At 37.4% G+C, this 22,794-nt stretch overlaps 1 protein-coding gene across 1 annotated transcript in view; it reads left to right on the plus strand.

Moving 5' to 3' along the window:
* Positions 1–22,794, plus strand: part of pms1 (PMS1 homolog 1, mismatch repair system component) — a 29,284-nt gene that overhangs the window by 1,283 nt on the left and 5,207 nt on the right. The window contains exons 3-11 of the mRNA XM_079882027.1: positions 100–282; positions 556–658; positions 737–900; positions 3,747–3,863; positions 11,020–11,142; positions 12,790–12,939; positions 13,019–13,788; positions 21,689–22,168; positions 22,380–22,510. Of these exons, the coding sequence (XP_079738153.1) occupies positions 100–282; positions 556–658; positions 737–900; positions 3,747–3,863; positions 11,020–11,142; positions 12,790–12,939; positions 13,019–13,788; positions 21,689–22,168; positions 22,380–22,510 (2,221 nt within the window). The remainder of the gene's footprint in view (positions 1–99; positions 283–555; positions 659–736; positions 901–3,746; positions 3,864–11,019; positions 11,143–12,789; positions 12,940–13,018; positions 13,789–21,688; positions 22,169–22,379; positions 22,511–22,794) is intronic.

Below are 22,794 nucleotides of genomic sequence, written 5' to 3' on the forward strand. Positions count from 1 at the left end.
CTAATGCAAAGACTTTTTATACATTTCTAAGTGCTAACGATTTTTGTGTGCACTGTTAAAAGCTATGCTAAATCTATGTTAATGTTCCCTTGTGATCAGGAGAATTATGGATTGGATCGCATTGAAGTCAGAGACAATGGTTCTGGAATCAAAGCTACTGATGTTCCTGTGATGGCTGTACAACACTACACATCTAAAATCTCCTGCCACGAAGACCTGGAGCACCTAGAGTCTTACGGCTTCAGAGGAGAAGCTCTGGCATCTATATGCGCTATCTCAGAGGTTGCATCTCGCTAGTTTTTGTTGTTTTAGTTAGAGATGAACTGATATTAAAACTGACAGATAATATAAACAATTATTTTCATGTTATGGCTGATATTACAATTCTATACCATTATGGCAATATGTAAATATACCAAAAAATTATATGCAGGATTAGGCAGAAATATGTGCATGATTATGAAATATCCAGTATCTGCTGGTATTCAATTGTTTGACAATATTCAATTTGTTGAACATGTTTCCTCTGTAATTGACCTTTCCCTCACCTACCAGGTGGTCATCACTACCAAAACCGCAGATGATGATTTTAGCATTCAATATTCAGTCGATCACAACGGACAGATCGTCTCTCAAAAGCCATCACATCTTGGCGAGGGTATGCGTCTGTTACTGCATTTATTTAATACTCTTGATTTATGGGAACAGACTGCTTCTAACATACCTTTTCCCTCAGGCACCAGTGTGTGTGCCGCAAATCTGTTCAAGAACCTCCCTGTCAGACGGCAGTATTATTCCAACACTAAGAAATGCAAAGAGGAACTGAAGAGGGTCCAGAACTTACTCATGGCCTATGCTGTTATTAAGCCTGAGTTGAGGATCACGTTGAGCCACAACAAGGTATGGTACTGCTGCCATGTGGTTTACATTTTCAACTTACTTTCTTTAGTGTGTAAGGTTGCTGTTTGAGCATGAAAAAGGTCTGCAAAGTTGCAAAGCACAAAGTCCACTCCAAATGAAGTTAATCTCTATGTCAGTAAGCACTGTTTCTGAACTCACTGAAAAACTCACTGAACTCTTCTGGTAATGAACACGTCATAATATTCCTCATAAAATTCCTGCTTCAATGCATACGCAAAAAAAGGGACAAGGCCTGGCATTAGTAGTCAGTTGAAACTCAGTTGACCAATCGGAACAACACACCTGCCGACCAATCAGAGTGCACTGTGCTTTTCGGAAGGAGGGCTTTAATAGAGACAGGAATTAAAGAGCATTACTGACAGACTGGGAAGAGAGGTGCTGCAATAATGTACAATATATAAATAAAAATAATGTGTTTTTTGAACATTCAAGCATGAAAACCTATTCTAGTGGATCCCAAAAGCAAAATAAAGACTCTATCAGCTCTCTAGGTCGTGAATCAGTATATCGCGTACACAAATGCATGCACTGTTAAGGACCTGCGACATGGCAATGTCCTCAGTGTACAACATCACTATTCACTACTGGTATGAACAACAGCAGCACATATATCTTTTTGACATTAATTGTTTGTTATTTAAAAGTACATTATAATAGATAAATGCTTTGATTGTCACGTTTATCTGCAACATTTCAGCCATAAATATTAGCTACATTATATTCATTACTTGTCTTGCAATGTGTTTATGCCAAAATATAATTAAATGAGGGATTGTTTTTTTAAAAAACATCTATTGTGTGTCATGTGTGGTGAGCGATTGATGTTTTGCTCTTTAGAACTTCTGGTAAGGGAACAGTGAGTTAACATAAAATCCCTGCTTTTCACGGTGCATTGTGGGACTTTTAAGGGAACGAACGTTCCAGTGCACTGGAAGGATTTTGCGATTGAGGCAGTCCTTAAAATGGCTGACTCCCTGTTCAGTGCCCTGACTACTGAACTATGGAGCTTTGTAAAAGGGCATAGAAGTCTGAGAACACATAAAAAATCTGTAAATAAACTGAATATTTTTAAGATAAACTATTTTAGTTGTTATATAAAGACAAACTACCATTAAAAATGTGTTGAAAGAAGTCTCTTAGGCTTACCAAGACTGCATTTATTAGATCAAAAAATATAATATTGTTAAATATTATTACAATTTGAAAACAGTCCTTCTATTCAAAGCTGAATTTTCAGCATCATTACTCCAGTCTTCAGTGTCACATGATCCTTCAGAAATCATTCTAATATGTTAATTTGGTGCTCAACAAACATATCTTATTATTGCTTAATAATTTTTCTGGAAACCGTGATGCATTTTTTAAGGATTCTTTTGAAGTTCAAAAGAACAGCATTTGTTTGACATAGAAACCTTTTGTAAAATTATAAATGTATTTATTGTCACTCTTCATCAGTTTGATAAATCCTTGCTGAATACAAATCTTAATTTCTTTAAAAAGTCTAGCTGACTCCAAACATTTAAACGGTAGTGTATATTTGACCACAAGGTGGCCTCACACATCAACAAATAATGCGGTATTACTCTCTAGGGTTTTACCCACATTTAGTGACATTTAACCATCACACGGCATGATATCAGTTGTGCTAATAGTGTTCGGCTAACGTTAATTAGAACTTACGTAACTTGTTTATTGCTCTGGTTTTTCACTACTGTTTTGACTCTGCTCCCTCGTTGCAGCTACAATCTTATGTTTTAAATCCTCATATTAATCAGCAAAGATAAGGAATTTTAGCATGAAATTCTAATAAATAGGTGTATAGTTGTAATATAATGCTATTTATTTAATTGTTTTTATGCTCACAACCAATTTAAATTCTTTTGGAAAACTCATAATTAAGAATGAAGTTGGCCCTTCATTCGATAACCCGTGCATGTAATGATGACAGCCTGGACGTTTCCAGCATTTAGACATCTTTTGACTGCCATCAATTAGAGCGTAACCTGGGAAAGTGGACATTTCATCTGCTTCTTGTCCAAAATTAGCAATGCAACCGCAGGATGAACCACTAAGCCTTCGAATCTCACACTGCCACATGATCCTAAAGTAACAAGCTAAGTGGTATAAGTTCTCCGAGTGTTTTCGCAAGTCCACTAACAGCCTGGCCTCATGATAGCGTACGTATCTGGCCTTGCTCGGCGGGACCTCACGTACCTGTCATTAAATTCATATCATTCAGGTTGTAGATCATCGGGAGAGGGCCATACACTCATTTCATGCCATCAGCACTTCCAGGCATATCTCGTATCACAAACTTTGCACTTCGCCCTGCATTGGGTTTCATGACTTCTCGAAAAGCTGTTTACTAGTCTGATCTCTTTACAGTCACCAAATTGTATATTTCATAGCAGAGATGTGTGCTGCGGACTGCATGCTTTCAGAAATCAACACCTTGGATATATATACTTGCATGTGGAAGTGCCAACGACAGGCAAACGCACGGGTGTGAAAATATATGCGTAACTGCGCTCCGCAATGTGAAATGACATTTGTGCAAGTAGCATGTTTGCTTGATGCTGCCAAGTCTTCATAACATAAAGCGCCTTTTAATGAAAAGTAGTCGGTTTGAGATTTATCCGTGCGGTTGCCTGCAGTGCTCCCTGTGCAGTTAATTTCGTAATATCCAAACATTACCAAAAGTATAATTGTTTATTGTGAAGACTTGATTGGTGGCTAATGGCTGTTTGCGAGCATGCAATCCCACAGGTGGTCTTATTTTAGGATGACCGAAAAATAACTTGACCCGTTTTACTGTGTTGCTACAGGCTGTGGTCTGGCAGAAATCCAGGGTGTCGGATCACCGAACTGCCCTCATGGCCGTGCTCGGAGCGGCCTCCGTAGCCAACATGCTCCCCGTCCAGCATCACCAGGAGCAACCAGAGGTCAGTGAAGCGCTGAGAAAACACGGACATATTTATCATTTTCAGCGTGAGCAGTAGGGTTCCACAGATGCACCAGCTCTGGGGCCGCCATGACGGTTTGCAATAGGAAAGTGTTTTTTTCCACAAAAACAGGAATGTTCTTCAAGGTTCAAACAATCAGGGTTCATTTAAATTGCATGTGCAAAGTTATTGCTTGAACCGACTTTAAACATCCCTGCACTTCTGTCAGGTTGCTAAACTCAAAGACTCGTGTAACAACTTAATTCCGAACGGCTTTCCTCTCCCTGGAGAGCTGTTTCTCTTTTTCCTGGTTGTGCATTCCGCAGCGATGACTTTTTGCATGAATGACTCAGCATTCTTACCCAGGTTATACCTTTCATAATGCCTTTTAATTTTCAAATTTCTAGTTAATATTTTGTCTGTATACATACAAATACTTTGGGTCCCAAAGAGTATCAGGACACTTTTGCACACTTGACTTCACACATACACATTTTTGAATGTCATTGCATCAATGTCAAAATATCAAACCATTTATTTGAGGTCAATTCTCCTCAAGCTCACACAGGTGTCCTAGTTCATTGCATTAACTTCGAGCATGATCCAGTACTGTTTAACAATGAGTCAGTCTACAAATTCTTTTTGTCTTCACTTTGACCAATACATATATTGTTAACTCATTTTAAACCAAACATTTTGTTTGTGTTTGATAAATGTATTTTTGCTGTCATTTCTTTAAAATAAATGCCACTTGTTTTTTTTGTTTTTTTTTGTTATCTAATGCAACTACTTTTATACATGCTTAAGGTTGACTTAAGCTTACAAATACTATTTAAGGTAATACTTTACAGTAAGGTTTCATTAGGTAACATTAGTTAATACATTTACTAACATTAACTAATAATGAGCAAAACATTTCTTACAGTATTTATAAAGCTTTGTTAATGCAAATACAATGTTGGTAGTTCATATTAACTCAGGCCCATTTAATAATATTAACATATACTTTTAACTTTAATATTTTATAAGTAAATGTTGAAATTACCATTAATTAAGATTAATAAATGCTTTAGAAGTATTTTTAATTGGTAGTTCATTGTAACTAATGTTAACAAATAGAACCTTATTGTAAAGTAGTATCTTCACTTTGAGAAATAAATCTAACGTTTTGTATTTGCTTAAAGTGTATTTGTGCTATTTTTTCTTTAATATAAAGGGCTCTTTGGTTTGATATTTTGCTCTCTAATGCAACTATTTTCATACGTTTTCTGTGCGACTTAAGTGTCTAAATACGTTTTGGGGCCACTATATATTTTGAGAGCTAAAATTGCGTTATTTTAATCATAAAGGCTGTAGAATTACACATCCTGAAAGGCTATGTGTTTTTGCAAGACCATATACTGTCATGCGCTGTTTACCTCACAAGCGGTCAGTGATGGATCATGTTACAGTGTCAGCAGTGGACCTATGGACTGAATGCGGCAAACTTTGCGACAAATGCAGCAGTGAATTAAAGGAGCCTTCAGGGACTGCAATGTACGTGGTGAAAGGGCCTCAGAAGGACATAACCTGCCTGTGTTGGCCCGAGGCCACAATCCAACTGCTCTGGCATGGATTTAATACACTGCTACAAATGCAACGAGCAAGCGCTTGTTCAAGCAATAAGATGTGTGATGTATAGTATTATGCATTGTAAAAACCATGTGCTTGATTTAGTCCAGTTTAGTTTTTATTTCTCTGACTCGCAAAGATACATGGGAAGATTTAGTGTTTGCCGCAGCAGTGATGTGTCTGTGCTGCATGTGTTTGCTGCAGGTGTAACCTGCTCACTGCATGCAGTGCTTCTCAACACTAATCCTGCTTGACTAATCTTGAACATTTCTGGGTCGCTCCTATTATTCAGTATATTTGCAAGAACATTCCCATCATTTATGTTTTGGATTATCATATAAATTGAAAATCATATTAGTTCTTTTATTATCACAATTAAGCGAACTCTGCGACTTTGTTATAATTTCACTACTTAGATTTGTGTGTTGTCACTTTTGCCATGTTCTTAGGCGCTATGCACTTCTAACGAGAAAATTCCAAAATTTGATTTTAAGAGAATGGGACCAAACTTCTACAGTAGTAGAGTGTTAAATTCACTAGCTTTTTCCTTACACTTGTGAGTTGTGCAAAGGACTTTTACGTGCTTTTCCCAAATCACGGAAGTGACCTCGACGTCCGGGTTAGCGGTAGCATAAGCCATCAGGCAAGTGTTATGTAAGCGGTAGCATAAATCATCAGGCAAGTATTATTTAAATAAACTCCTGATGTACTTACAAACTTGCATTGTTTTATGAGTACAGAACCTATTTGTACTACTGTAGAAGTTTGGTCCCATTCCAGGCATTATTAGTGGGGTAATTTACGAGATACATCCTTGGATCCATTAGCGCCTGCACTAAGCCATTCGGCTGATATCTCTAAATAAGCTCTAACTTTAATAATGTTCAACCAAGCGAAAAAAAGCTTCTGTGGGGCTGTTTGGCTCGAGGTCATGGTGCAAAGGACCCTAGGTTGAAATTTCATCCCTTTAATCTGCATGTTTCCACCCACAACATTTGGTTTTCGCAAACGACAACACTGTAACCAGTTCTAACGCAATGGTACACTATCACTATTTGACCAAAAAAATGTCACCGCTTTCTTATAAAGACCTCAGGGAACTGTGTCAACTTGTATAAAAGTTCAACATGACGGTACATGCAAGTCGATGAGGTGAATGTAACTCGACAACAACTACATAAATGTATCCACTAACCATTCAGAAACGTCCAGGTGCAGTCTAAAAGTTGCAACATCTTCCTGAGATTCTCTGTAAGGCTGTACTCTGTAAGTGAGATTATTGTTATTGCCGGAGTATCCGAAGCTCGTGTAAAGAATCGGCCGTCTTTTGAACCGAGGCGGGGAGCAGCAGCTCATTTGCATTTAAAGGGACACACACAAAAATGGCGCGTTTTTGCTCACACCCAAAAAGGGGCAAATTTGACAAGCTGTAATAAATGATCTGGGGGGTATTTTGAGCTGAAATTTCACAGACACATTCTGGGGACACCATAGATTTATATTGCATCTTGTGAAAAGGGGCATAATATGTCACCTTTAAGTTAAATGTTGACGTTGATGTGCCTGATCTTGACCAGGGGCCCATTCTTCATACATGGATTACACAGTTATCTGGATTTTACTATTGACGATTTGACATGATTCAGGATTGTAAGGTTCTTCGAAGATCATCCCAGAGTTTCTGTCATAGCAACAGGTCCGTAAACTCAAACCTGCTCAGGAGCAGCTTATTTCATGTAAACCGGAATCATGTAATCATCTTTTTAGACGGAGGTGATACTTAAAGTCTGTCCCAGCCACTGCTACTTTCTTACAAGAGTACCCTATTGAACCTGGGAAAATAATCATTTAAAATAATAATAATTAAAAAATTTATTTGAAAATAATATTTTGTTGTGTAGTCGAACATAATATAGACACAGCCAGTTTTACTCATTGAGAGAATTATTTGTGAGGGAATAATTACCTAATAATTTTATTAGAGTCTTAAGGCCTGTTCACACCAAGAATGTTAACTATTAGGATAACCAAGTTAGTGTCCCACCAGCGGGCGATATTGTTCTGTTTATTCTACGCGCATGCTTGTCTGCCGCTTTAAATGCTCGAGCTCGTTACAGCAGGATGGATTCTGATTGGCTGTCAATGTTTTTTATCTTTCATCAGCTGGATAAAATCATTCTTAAAGTGATTCCAACGATATCTTTTCTCTGTCGTTATCGTTATAGCTGTGGTGTGAACTCTGCTATTCTTTAATATTGAGAACGATTTTTAGAACTATAGGCCTATACTGTAGTTATCTTTATAGTTGTCATCCTTGGTGTGAACGGGCCTTTACACATGATGTACAGTTAGTCTAAGCCGTGCATTAATTTGAACGTGGCAGCTTTTATGGGAGTGGCTTGATGCAGCGCAAGAGATGCTGATAACTAATCGTAACGCGTAACAAATCTGATTCACAGGTAAAATCAAATGAATTGCTAATTACAACATTGAAATAAAAATGTAAAGCCTGTTACAAATACTAGAAATCGTGAAATAATGGAAATAATTGGGAATCATGTGGCAAACAATACACATTTCATTGATCTATTATAACTTTTGTGTGGTTTTAGTCGCTTGGCTGTTTCCTTATAAAGGTCCAGAAATTCGTCAAGTTTTTCATCATGTGTGTGATGGTCTTTTTAAGTATAATGTCATCACTTTGCTGTCAAATCTCCAGCCAATCACTGCATTGCTGATCATGGTTTTGAGTATTGAGATATCTGCCCTTTCCAATGAACACAAGAATGCCCAGTAATCTCAGATAACTTAATCCAGATATTTTAATCAAATTCGCTTGAAGAACCAAATTTGCCAGAGATCAGTTATCACGATTAGAAGATCTGGCATCTGTCAAATCATCTCAGATGTATTAAGCGAGGTACAAAGAATGGAAGTAAATTTGGAAGTATTTTACAGAAATATATTACAACAGAAGTATATCCATTTAAAAGTTGTAAGTTATAGACACTGCATAACACGATTGACCCATGTACCTTCCTTCTGGTCTGTTTTTTTTTCCTATCTTCAAATGAACCATTTGACCTTTTCTATGTTCGTCAGCAATAACACTCTCTTATCTCCCCTTCTTTCAGCTAAAGGCTCTCCTAACGCTGAATCTGCCTCTCGTTCTATAATTATCTCCCTGTTACGCAGAACTGTATAGGTCATACAGTACATGCATGACATGGTGATTCTAATTCAGGCATTTGGCCTGATCTCATCACTGCCCTGTTGGAAAGGATGCTATTGTTGGTGCACACATGGTGTCCTACTTTTATATGTGTGGCTGATGAAGAATGCACAACGCTAGCATTGTCTAAATTTGCTGGCTCATTTACGTGTGATTTATTTATGCTAAGTGTCCTCTTACAGAATACGCTTTTAGTAGAGCTCTGCGGTTTGTATAGAGTCCCTGCTTGCGTTTTGCGTTCGTGTAGGAATAATTCTCTGTAGGCACACTTCAGTATTTGGCTCAGGCCGATTTTGGCAGCTCAGTCCTCTCCTGCTGAACGTATAGCAGAACACATTGCATATACAGCTACGCTCAAGGATGGTTTTCACTGAGTCTTGCCAATGTCCTTTAAAGCCATGTGCCAGATGAGAATGCATCTTTACTCAGTATTTGTTAGCTGTAAGTCATTCTTGCATTCTAGAAATTGGTGGGTTTTACCAGGAGTTAATTTATGGCCTTGAGAGCAGGATCTGTTGGAGTACTCAGTCATTAGGTGCACACTCATCATCAGGTCGAGCCCCATGCCAAGACCATTGCTAACCATTCACCCCACCCTTCACAACTAAGACACGCCAAGCCATTTGCAGATTATAGTGGTGTATTCAATTTCTCATAAACCTGAGTAGCAAACAATGACAATTGACATTTCATTTGTCATGATCTTGCATAATCTCAAAACTTGTTCATAAATTTAGAGAATGGGCATAATTTGTGTGTGTGTTTTTGCTGAGCAAAAGCAGCATGGATGCAACAGCAATTGATTTACAATGTTAACAAATTAATCTCTTAATTTGAGATTTAAATTCTTAATTTGTCATTAGAATAATTCCTGAAGGATCATGTGACCCTGAAGACTGAAGTAATGATGCCGAAATTTCAGCTTTGCCATCACAGGAATAAAGTACATTTTAAAATGTATTAACTCAGAAAACAGTTATTTAAATTTTTATAATATTACTGTTTTTATTGTTTTTATGATCAAATAAATCCAGCCTTGGCGACCATAAGAGGAAATCTTTCAAAAACCTTTCTTACCGAAACTTTGAAGTTAACAGTCACCCTCATGATGTTCCAAACTCATAAGAAAGTTTTATCAAGATATTTTTATGAAACCTCTCAGGTTACCAAAACTTTCATAGAAGATCCAAAAAAAGCTCATAAAGGCATCATAAAATTAATCCATATTAATCGAGCGGTTTGATCCATATCTTGCTGGAGACTTAATGAGACTTACTGAGTTAAAACGATTAATATTTGGCTAGTCATGTGATCTCAAAATGGATGATTTGGCCCCATTCGGCCATCCACTTCAATCCCATAGACTTAGCATTAGCATTGAAAGAGGGACTTGAGTCATATCTAGGTTCCAGAATATCGTAGACTTGGAAATGGGCATGTTTTCACTCTCAAATGAGTTTTATCTTTTTTTTTAATCTTTTGAATATCCAATCCAATATTTTTGCATGATGCGTTATATAGAATTGCAATCAAAAGTGCTTTCTATCAGTTTGTGCTGGAATGGTTACAGGTTTTCTGAGTAAGAGTGGAACATGACGCAAGTGTGCAGTTGACTGTTTTTGTGCTGTGGCCGAGATCCTTCTGCAGTGGAAGAGTCCAGAATAATAACCTCCATTCAGTGCACAAAACAGAAAGGACTGGGCCACCTACACCACAGTAATTGACAAATGTGGTAAAGTATACAGAACATAAGTGTTGATTGTGAAAGTCACAATACCCCTGATTATCATGTTTGTCAGAGACTCCAATTAAAATGTCCTCTTGCCAGCCAACTGCTGTGCTTGTTAATTCCAAATGGTGAGCTCAAGCATCACAATATAGCCCTAGATCACTGATTAATTTGGAGCCGTTTCTCATCCCGCCACTTCGCCGATGCTGCCTTTAGCTAACAGAAACATTGCACATTTTAGCAACTTGGCCACTCCATAGTTTGGAGATGACAAATGGGTTCTGATAGCACAGTGAAGTCTTAATTGGTTACTGCAAAGCGGGCTAAAGGCCAGCAGTGTGTCATTTTGTTTGTTTTGGGAAATGTTCATTGAAGCCTCAATGTGCCCTGACAATTAGTGAGTATGGTTTGTGGCAGAGAGGGAAATTAAAGAATAGCTATACTAGATTTAACATGGAGGAAGATTGTTACTCAGTAGCTTCTTAATACACATTTCAAACCTGGAAATAAATGTGGATATATGACACTTTTGTTATGTGTTCTTGGCTTAAATATTGATATATGAAGTCTTATTGTTTGCACAGATCAGCATCGATGGATTCCTTCCCAAACCGGGTTCAGATTTGAATTCCACCAGCTCCTATACACCTGATAAAACATTCATCTTTGTAAATAGTCGACCTGTGCATGCCAAAGAAATACTTAAGGTAAAGGAACTGCCACATACCATCAATACCAATGTACCTACATTTATTTTTTTTATGTTTGTGTGTGTAAATATATACGTGTTTGTGTTGATATTTGTATATGAATGTTCAGTTGACTTTTTCTGTAAAAATGAAATGTCCTTACATAACTGTAAATGTGGATATTAGCCTCAATTTAGACAGAATATTTGGATAAACTATCCCTTTAAAAAACAAATGCTTCAGTTGCGTTATACTGTCCACATCAATCATTTAAAGGGGGGGTGAAATGCTCATTTTCACTCAATCTCCTGTTAATCTTGAGTACCTATAGAGTAATATTGCATCCTTCATATCTCCAAAAAGTATTTTGTTTTATTAAATTTTTAACATAAAGATAGGCTGTACCGAGTCTTTCCGGAAAAAACCGAGCGGCTGGAGGCGGGCCGTGTGGGCGAAGCTTAGCTGTGCTAACGCGCCGAGCTAGTGACAACACACAGAGACATTTGTTCAACAAACAGTTTTACTCACCGTCCGGTTCCAACGCACGACCGCGAACCTTTATCATTGTGACTGCTCGATCCTTAAGCATTAGACGATCTGCAAATCCGTAGATCTGGGCTTTGTTTATAAAACAATCATCGTCGAAATGCAGGGAACAAAAGTCTTACACAACTCCGTTTATGCTCAGGAAAACAAACTGCCACGGGTTCCTTAACGCTGGGTTCTTTGGGAATCTGTGCAGGGTTGTCTTGCCCTGGCAACCAAAAACACACTTCTTTGGTGACATTGACTTCCCAAAAGCCGGGCAGGGCGCTTTGATGGCGAACTGCTTTCACTCTCTTGCTCTGGTCTACGAGTGCGCGCGCGGCCGCGATCTTACCGGAGAAGTGCCCTTAGGACCCATATAAGGAAATTCCGCCCTATCTTACGTAAGACAGAGCCATACTCGAAAAAAACTTTCCGAAACTTGTGACAAACCGGAAGGAGTATTTTTGGAACAAAAATACTCCTTCAAACGTACAACTTAGTTTTTGAAACTTTGTCCATGTTTAGCATGGGAATCCAACTCTTTACCAGTGTAAAAAACTCAGTATGCATGAAATAGCATTTCACCCCCCCTTTAAATTAATGTGGTAAATTAATTCAAATAAACGTATAACTTGTGAGTGATACTTTACAATAACTGAGATAAAACATTGAAAAAGGGACCGAAAGAGTCATATTTAGGTTCCAGAATACCGTAGCATGTTTTCACTCTCAAATGAGTTTTGTCATCATTTTATCATTTGAAAATCCAATAATTTTGCATTATGCGTCATATACAGTTGTAATCAAAAGTGCTTTCTATCAGTTTTCTCAAAGTGCTGGAATGGTTACAGGTTTTCTGAGCAATACCTTTTTCTGTTTAATATATTTTACCATGTTTAAATCAACTAAATTTTGTAAATTGTCCTATGTAATCTGTGTAGAAAAAGCTGAAATCAATAGATTTGGTCTAGGCCTAGTTATGTTCTTATTTGATGATTTCTTAGTAATGATCTAAGTGTAAAATTTACGAACAGGTTTGAAGTAAAGTTGTAAACTTGAATATATATGTGTTTGTGTTGAAATTGTATCCACTTGTATCCTCACAATCTTCTTGTGAATGCACATTTTACCCTGCAGCTTATCAAGCAATACTACGCCAGTGCTCAATCGAATAATGAATCTGCAAACCGCCGATATCCCTTTTTAATGATGAACATCACCATACCCGCCTCGACGGTGGACGTTAACCTGACACCTGATAAAACCGAAGTGATGCTACAGAATAAGGTACAAACATTTTTACTAAAAGTAAAACACTGTTCCTTCCTATCATGCTAATTAAACTTTGATTAACACTTTTCTCCAGGAAGAAGTGCTGTTGGCTGTGGAGACTATGTTAATCTCCTTGTACGGCAACTCCACTGGCGATGATAATCTCAAAACAGGAGGAAATCCGCCCAATGCTAGTTATGTGGATGTACCTGAACATGCTAATGTAGTTGTTCCTACACATACCACAGATATTAGTTTGAACAACCCAGAATTGCTTGAGCATTCTTCCACGAATGCAGAAAAACAAGATAGTGAGCTATCCTTGAACAACACTGCAAACACCAGCTCCTCTTCGATTTCAGAGGATTGGGTGATCAACAGAAGCTCAAGTGATTTTGACAGTATTAATTCCTCATTACCTGCTGACGATGTTGTAATGAACTCTACAGCTGATCTAAACTGTAACTCCCCAAAGGAGACTAAGAGTGACAGTGGCCCTGGTCAAGAGAGCAAAGTATCTGCTGAGAGCTGGAGCACAGGCAGGGCCTTCTCAAATCAAATCACCGGAGAATGCCTGGAACCTGTGAAACTCCAAGTCCCAAAAGTAACTGAAGACCTCGGAGGAACTGAGCCCACAAGTATGTCCAAGAGGCCCACTAACGTGATTATGGAGAAAATGGCCAAGCTGACAGCCTACGAGCTGATCAGCAACCGCTCTGTGCGTCAGCCCTTGTCTGCCTTTTCACTGTTTGAGCAAGACACCAGATCGCAGGTCCTCCAGGAGAACCCAAGAGCCAGTCCTCAGGATGTCACAACTGCTGTGAAAGAGAGATGGGAAAGCCTCGGGGAGGAAGACCGCAAGAAGTAAGTTTCCAGATTTCACCCTCGAAGACTCAGTTTCCAGTTGTTGTGATTCAGGCTCTGTGTAGCGAGAGAAAAATAGACCTGCCACTATCATGTGTAAAATATGGATTGGAAAATCTGTTTGGCCTGGTCATGTTACTACCTGAAGGAAGAATTGATCAACTTTTGTATTTTCCAGAAAACTGTGTTTGATTACTTGGTTTGATGGTCAATATGCCTGTTTTCCATTGTAAGAGAGGCATTCCGTTTTTTCCAAAGAATGCCACATTCTTTCAGTCTCAGGTGCCAGAAGGTTCCAGTTCATTCTATACCAGATGAAGTCCATATCTGCCTAATTTATTGGTTGTTTTTTATGAGCTCCAGGAAAACTTGGGTTGGATATATGGATGTATCTTATTTTATCACACTAGACTACCAGTCAAATGTTTGGACACACCTACTAATTCTTTATTATTACTCTTTTCCACATTTTAGAATAATAGTCAACAATGAAATAACACGAATGGAAGTATGAGAAATATGTAGTGACCAAAAACGTTAACCATGTTAGTACCCTTTGCCTAGATTCCAGCTCTGCGCAGTCTAGACATGAGGTGCATTCTGGGATGCTTTTTAAACTGTATTAAAGGAGTTCCCATGTATGCTGGACACTTTCATGTCACTAGATCCTAAGTCATCTATTTAAAAAAAATAATAATTAAATGCTTCTCTTAGCCTTGAGGCCATGAACGCATTAACTAACTGTTCCGCATTTGTCATTGAGAGCAATTTAGATATATTTTTAAGATGGAAGAATGCGGTTTTACAGATACTAGACACGTGACTTTCAAGTGAAAGATTGATATCAAAGAGCACAGGTTCCTAACCGACGAAGAAGACTTGACAGAACACCATCAAGTGTTAGAAAGTATTCTAGGCTATTATGTGTGAAGGTTTTTTGTCCAATAATTAGAATCTCTGTTTTTTTCAGAATTAAGTAGTAGGAAATTACTAGTCATCCAGTTTTTTATATCAGCTATGCATTCCGTTAATTTTGTGAATTGGTAAGTTTTGTCAGGGCGCGAAGAAATATACAGCTGAGTATCATCAGCATAACAGTGAAAACTAATGCCATGCTTCCTAATGATATCTCCCAAGGGTAGCATGTACAGAGTGAACAGCAACGGTCCTAGTACTGAGCCTTCTGGTACTCCATACTGAACTTGTGATCGATAAGACATCTCTTCGTTTACTACTACAAACTGATAATGGTCAGATAAGTATGATTTGAACCATGCCAATGCAATTCTACTAATGCCAACATAATTTTCGAGTCTATTCAAAAGAATGTTGTGGTCGATAGTGTCAAACGCAGCACTAAGGTCGAGTAACACTAATAGAGAAATACAACCACGATCGGATGATAAGAGCAAATCATTTGTGACTCTGAGAGCTGTCTCAGTACTATGGTACGATCTAAATCCTGACTGGAAAATCCTTGCAGATACCATTTCTTTCTAAAAAGGAACATAGTTGTGAGGATAATGCCTTTTCTAGTAACTTTGACAGAAAAGGTAGATTTGAGATCGGCCTGTAATTGACTGACTAATTCTGTAGGATCAAGTTGCGTTTTTTAACAAGCTATTATAAATAATAGCCAGCTTCAAAGTTTTTGGTATGAATCCTAATCACAAAGATGAATTAATGATATTAAGAAGAGGATCTTTGACCTCATCTCTTTCAATAGCTTAGTCGGTGTGGGGTCTAACATACATGTTGTTGATTTAGATGATTTATCGTGTTTAGACAATTCTTCCTCTCTTATAGCAATGAATAAATAGAATTTTTCCTCAAGGAGACTACAGTGCACTGTCTGATGCGAAACTGTAGTAGATGGTTGCATAGTTACAATTTTCTCTCTAATATTATCAATCTTGTAAGTAAAGAAGTTCATTAAAGAACTAAAAACACTATAAATTCACTGTAAAACACGGCTTCAAGGGGCTTATTGCTTTTATAAAATGATTACTCCATAAAAATATTCATTTTAATATTTATTTTATTCATAAAATAAACACCAAAAACAAAAAAATATAACGTTATAACACATTATTCCTCAGCAATGTAGTTCCAATGAGGTTGCCAAGCAACACGCAGCAACAAAGAATCACAAACTGCAGTTGCGCAGTAATACTAATGTAATGTGGTCACAGGTGTATGTTTGTTGAGTAATTTACAACGGCTTTGAACGATTATTTATAAAGCAATCTTTAGTGTTAGAATTGATGGTTACCATATTTACCATATTTGTAACACCGAGTCGGCTTAGCAACCTTGGCTAAATGAAGTATACATGTGACTAGATAATGATCTGAGATGTCATCGCTCTGCTGCAGAATTTTAACGGCATCAACATTGATTCCATGTGACAATATTAGATCTAAAGTATGATTACGACAATGAGTGGGTCCTGACACGTGTTGTCTAACTCCAATAGAGTTCAGAATGTCTTTAAATGCCAATCCCAATGCGTCTTTTTCATTATCTACATGGATATTAAAGGGGTGGTTGATTATGATTTCACTTTTTAACTTTAGTTAGTGTGTAATGTTGCTGTTTGAGCATAAACAACATCTGCAAAGTTACAATGCTCAAAGTTCAAAGCAAAGGGAGATATTTGCTTTTAAAGAAATTGCTTTTTAAGGACTACAACAAACTGCTGGTAGGGACTACACGACATTCCTGCCGGGTTAGTGAAATCACCAAGCCTAGAATTTACATAAACCCCGCCCCCTGAACACGATTTATAGATTATCAAGACAGAATATGCTAATCGATGACTAGAAGATAACTACACAGGCTACATAAATTCATCAACTAACCATTCAGAAATGTCCTGTGGCATTCTACATGTTGTCACTTCTTCTTGAGTCTCCATCATTGTCTGAATCCGGTTTGAACATAAAAGGCTAAAAGTTTTTGACATTTTCAGTGCATGTCTGTGTGAGTGCAAGCTCTTGAAGCTCCGCCCCCTGTGCTGGGAGCAGCAGCTCATTTGCATTTAAAGGAACAGACACAAAACGGTGTGTTTTTGCTCACCCTCAAAAAGTGACAATTTTAACATGCTATATAAAAATATCTGTGGGGTATTTTGAGCTAAAACTTCACATACACACTCTGGGGACATCAAAGACTTAATTTACATCTTGTGAAAAGGACATTATTACACCACCCCTTTAAAATCGCCAACAATAGGGACTTTATCTGCAGCCAGTACTAACTCTGATAGAAAATCAGCAAATTCTTTGATAAAGTCTGTATAGACCTCTGAGTAATACTGAAGTGATACATTTTATTCAGGATTCTTTGAACAAAAAGAACAATCTTTTTGTAACATAATAAATGTCTTTACTGCATCTTTTGATAAATGTAATGTATCCTTGCTGAATAAAGGTATTCTATAAACGTTTCTTTATTCAGAGGGGGAAAAAAAACCTCACAGACCCCAAACTATCGGAACTATATTGACAAAAATCTGTTGTGAAAGATGAGTCGTCAAGATTTTTATTTTTTATTTCTAGAAGAGAAATACTATAAATTTGTGTATCTCTGTTAAAAGTGATTTTTGTAAAGCACACTAGCTTACATTTTTATGGCCTCAAAGCTAATCAATTTAAAGCCACAAAAATCACATTTGTAATTTGTCAAACCTTAGATTAGGAATACATCAGGGTTATCACTTTAAACTAAAAGGGTTATCCCCTCTCAAAAAATAGTCTAAATCACAGCATGCCAAGTCAGCATAATTAAATGAATGGAAAGTGTGTTTCAGCATTGCTAGAGGCACTTATGTAACATGGAAAAAGACATCTGAATCCTGTTGCATATTATTGTTGTCTTAAATGTGAAATAGCAAGCTTGTTTTCCTGCAGACATACTGTACGGTAGTAGCATACACTTCTGAGAATCATACATGGATTCATGTAACATAGGTGCATCACATATGGGCATGCTGAGCTGAGGGGTCAGAGATTGTTGACATGGATGTTTGCGGGAGGGAGTACCATGCTTGTTATATTTTGGTTGCAGTGGTCTGATGCAGCAATAAAATGGCTGGCGCTGATCCAGCGACTCTATATGAACTTGGTTTACATCCAAAGTGCCCACACCAAGGGAACATTGCTTTCTTATTGCATGCTTTATGTGCGTTTGATGCTCGTTATGAATTCCAGGCTGAAAATGCAAACCATGCTCCCTAAGTGGCTATCATTACGTTTGCGAGTGTCCACTGAGGTCCATCAGGATGGCGTCTTTATTTGCTGTTTTCACATTCATCCTATCAGTGGAGATATTGTGGGCGGCTCCTTGATGTACATAGTGTTATTTTGGTATCATTGAGTTTGTGTTAATATTTTGATATTTTTATTTTTATCTTGTCTGCTTTCACTTTTATTTCTTTAAAGTTTCAATAGTAAAACGTTAGTTTCGCTAATTTTGTGTTTTCGTCATTTTATTTTTGTTTTTTATGTCTATATATTTTTTATTAATTTAATTAGTTTTAGTTTGTTAAACTAAATGAAAATGAGAAATATTGCCTTAAGTTTTTTTTTAAACATAATTTCAGTTAACGTTTATTTTGTTTAGTATGGTTTTATTTTTTAGTTAACAATAATAACCCTAGCGCATTGTCTTAATTTGGCCAGCAGCCATATCACCCTGTAGCCCAACACTGGTTGCCCTCTGAAGCTAAGCAGGGTTGATCCTGGTCAGTGCCTGGATGGGAGACCTCCTGGGAAAACCAGGTTGCTGCTGGACGAGGTGTTAGTGAGGCCAGCAGGGGGTCGTAATGCCCCAGTATAGTGATGGGGACACTATACTGTCAAAGAGCACCGTTCTTCGGATGTTATGTTAAACCGAGGACCTGACTCTCTGTGGTCATTAAAAATCCCAGGATGTCCTTCGAAAAAGAGTAGGGGTTTGCCCATTGGCCTCTGTCCATCATGGCCTCCTAATCATCCCCATATACTGATTGGCTCTATCACTCTGTCTCCTCTCCACTAGTAAGCTGGTGTGTGGTGGGCGTTCTGGCGGTCTGTCACCGTAAAAAACAAACAAAAAAAACGCTATATAAATAATGGTAATGAATTATTATTTGTTATTATTACGTTTTGTCTCTGAAGGTCTGTGTTGAAATTTGGGGTTATCATATTTGGACACTCACATGAAATCAATGACAGTTTTGTATCTTAGTCAATGTGTTTTGGCTCATTTATGTATATATACTAGTATACTTGACACAATTCACTTTTTGCTGATATAGCCTACACTAAATGTACAGTCATTCTCTTCTGGGAAAACAAAGTCCCTCCTTCTAATGCCGTGTGACACTGACTACCATGTGGCAAATCATGGTTCACGGCTCTGTCCTAATTACAGCCTATTGCTAAATGAATACAGATAATTATGTTAAGTCACAAATTGTAAAATCATCATAAATTCATTACGCATGGTAAATTTAATCTTATAATCTGAAGGTTCCACGGTTTCAGTTCTATTCTGTATGTAGCTCACAAATCTGTGCCCTTTTCGATGGAAACACATGGTGTATCAGGGCAATACATTAGGATTTTAAAATTTAATTAAACAGAATGGGACCTCAACTTAACTTATTATTATAAAATGATGTAGTTACAGCATCTGCCAGCAGGTGCAAAGCTTTATCCCATTCCCAGTGATTTGACCATGTCGCAATTGTAAGTGTATTTGTGTAAATTTATATAGTATGTACATAGATGTTACATTGCTGTGTGATTGTATTGTATACATATATGTATATATATGTATGTGTGTGTGTATGTGTGCATGCATGCATGTATGTATGTGTATGTATGTGTGTATGTGTGTATGTGTGTGTGTGTGTGTGTGTGTGTGTGTGTGTGTGTGTATGTATGTATGTGTGGACTGTGTATATATGTGTGGACTGTGTATATATAATATATATACACAAACTACATTTACAAACTTTTATGTTAGATGCGATTTATTACGATTAATCAATTTGACAGCATCTCTTGCTTACCAAGGCTGCATTTATTTGATTAAAAAAAACAGTAAAATATTATTACAATTTAAAAGAATATATTTTGAAATGTCATTTATTCCTGTGATGGCAAAGCTGCATTTTCAGCAGCTATTACTCCAGTCGCATCTTTTGTAACATTATTAAGCACTTCTTTTTTTCATACGTAAATCTCAACCACAAAGTCTGTTTATACATTTTCACTGTGTTCAAACAGCAAACTAAAGTCCAAAAGCCCTCAGGTCAAGAACCCATTTCAGTGTACATGGCAGGGGATCCCCTCAAGCTTCAACCTTCTGTTCCATTATGGAATCATTTATCTCCCCCATTGGCCTCTTACTGCTTTTCTCTTCAGCACATTTCATGCCTTCATCTTGATTGGTGTGGTTTTATCAGCATTTGCAAGTTGATTTGCATCTTTCTCTTGCACCCGAGCTTTATGCTTCGAAACCATACAGTGCGTTTGAAATGGTGCCCGGTCCTTTGTACAGTAGCGAGCTCCGTGCAATGGCACAGCTGTTAATTGGCAAGCCCATCGAGAAACTTCCAGTGGAGGGTCAGGGCTGCATGTTTTTACAGGCCCTCTCCCCCCTCCCTCGCTGCTCTCCGGCCCCCATCTGGTCACAGGTAGCAGATGTTTTTTATCTCGCCTGTTTCTGCACATTTTCTACTCTGTGATTTACAACAGCCCACTTAGAATCACTAGAGCAAATTAAATCAAGGTTCCTTGTGTGAATTGAGGATATTTAATTAGACACAACTTCTGACCTCTTTGCTACAACTCGTTCGTACCCTGCAAATTAATAGGCCAAAAGCGAAGTGTTCCAAACCATGTGTCTTTTTTTTCATCTCTGTTATTACTATTCTGCACATATTAGTATAATAGTAAAGTATAAAATAGTAAAATAATAAAAAATATTTAATGACAAAATGGAAGCATGGGAAGAAACCCCCCAAAAAATAAATAAAAATAAAAACTATCTTATATTTTAGCTTCTTCTATACGTTTGCCACAGTTTGTTTCTTTAGGTGCTTTCTGGGAAGCTTTTTAAACGATGTTGAAATTATTTTATTTTAATAATTTAAAAATATTTATTATCTTTTTTACGGATCGTCATAATGGGCAACAAAAAAAAAACATGAACTTTTAATTTTGTGAAGAAATTCACAATTTATATTTGTCTACAATGTGTGCCTGTCTTATTTTGGTATCATTGAGACACTATTATATTTTTTATTATTGTTTTGAATTAGTTTTTTTCATATTTTCAGCTTTCATTTTAATTTAAGTTTTAGTATTTCTATTATGTATTTTTGTAATTTTATTTTATGTTTTTGTTTTTTAAATATGCATATATAGCTTTTATTTTTATTTCAGTTTTCGTTTTAGTTATTTTTTAGTACCTCAAGTTAGATTAAATGAAAATGTTGCCTCGGAAACTAGTTAAATAAAGTAAATAAGAATTTTTTTATACACACACACACACACACACACACACACACACACACACACACACACACATACATATATGTGTGTGTTATTTGATTTCAGTTAATGTTTATTTTATTTCAAGTAACAAAAATGTTTTTTAGTAGTTTCATACTATAATAACCGTGCTTCAAGCATTTAAGCATAAGTCTAACTCAGCACATTTTAAGATCATTAGAAACATACATTCAGTCCAAAATGTTAGCTGGTATTGATGATCGGCTACTTTTTCTGTCGCCAGTCCTCAATAAGTGTATCTTCTGACCACATTTGAACAGTTACACAAAGGAAATACAAAATGTACAAATTGGACTGTAACAAAATACTTGTTCTTGTATCACATCCCATCTTAGGTATGAAAGCAAGGCAGAAAAGTCTCTGAACGCCTACAACCTTCAAAGGAAGAGGGCAACGGAGGGAGGTGGCCAGTGCGAAGAGGGCAAGAAGCAGATGAGCGCAGAGTCTTCATTGAACAAAGCTCAAGGCGTGAAGCGCAAGGCCCCCCTCGCCAACCAGCAGGCCCTGGACAAACTCTTCTCCTCTCAGCCCTCGAGTAAGAGGAGCCTTGCCAAGCTCTCCAAACCCCTCCCGTTCAGTATTGCAACCCTCAAGCAGAGTCTTAACCTCCTCTCCTACCAGAACAGCTCAAGTGCGCAGGGCCTCAGGCTTGTAAACCGCTTGGCTTCTCACGGTGCCTGGGTCGTTTTATGCGGCAGAAAGCTCATGTTGTTGAACCCGTTTCGAGTGGAGGAGGCCTTGCTGTTTAAAAGACTTCTGAAGAATAATATACTTCCAACCGTGAGCCAGCAGACCCCTGTACCGCTGACAGATGGGTAGCCAGTCTCATTTTCTCACCTAATGATGACATTTTCGATGTGTACAAACCTTAAATTTAAAAAATATGAATCTACAATAGTAAAAATGTATGGTTTTTGTAGGAAGTACAATATACGCTTAGTAGCTGTATTAATCCTCACTATCCTGAATACTTAATAGAATCTCTAATATTTATATTTGCATATTAACATACATGTCCTTTCCCAGGTTGCTTGGTGGGCCAGAATACATGGATGTTCTCCTGAACATGGAGAAAGACAGTGCCTGCTTTAATGGACACATCTACTTTACTGATCCTAGGCTTGTGGCGAATGGTTTTGAGATTAGGATGATTCCAGGTAACGCTCAAAGACATTTGTATGTGTGTTCAGTTGAATTAGTTTAATTCACACTTTTTCGTTTTTAAATGGCATAGTTCAAAATGAAAATTCTTTATTTACTCTTACTATTGCTAAACACAAAATACATTTTTTTGAAGAATGTTGATAACCAAACCCTTTTGGTGACCTTTGACTTCCACTGTATATACAAAAAAAATCCACCCCAAAATCTGTCATCATTTACTACTATTACTCAACACAAAATAACATATTGTGAAGAATATTGATAACCAAACGTTTTT

Source organism: Squalius cephalus, assembly GCF_949319135.1.
Source record: "Squalius cephalus genome assembly, chromosome: 9".
NCBI classification, from domain to species: domain Eukaryota; kingdom Metazoa; phylum Chordata; class Actinopteri; order Cypriniformes; family Leuciscidae; genus Squalius; species Squalius cephalus.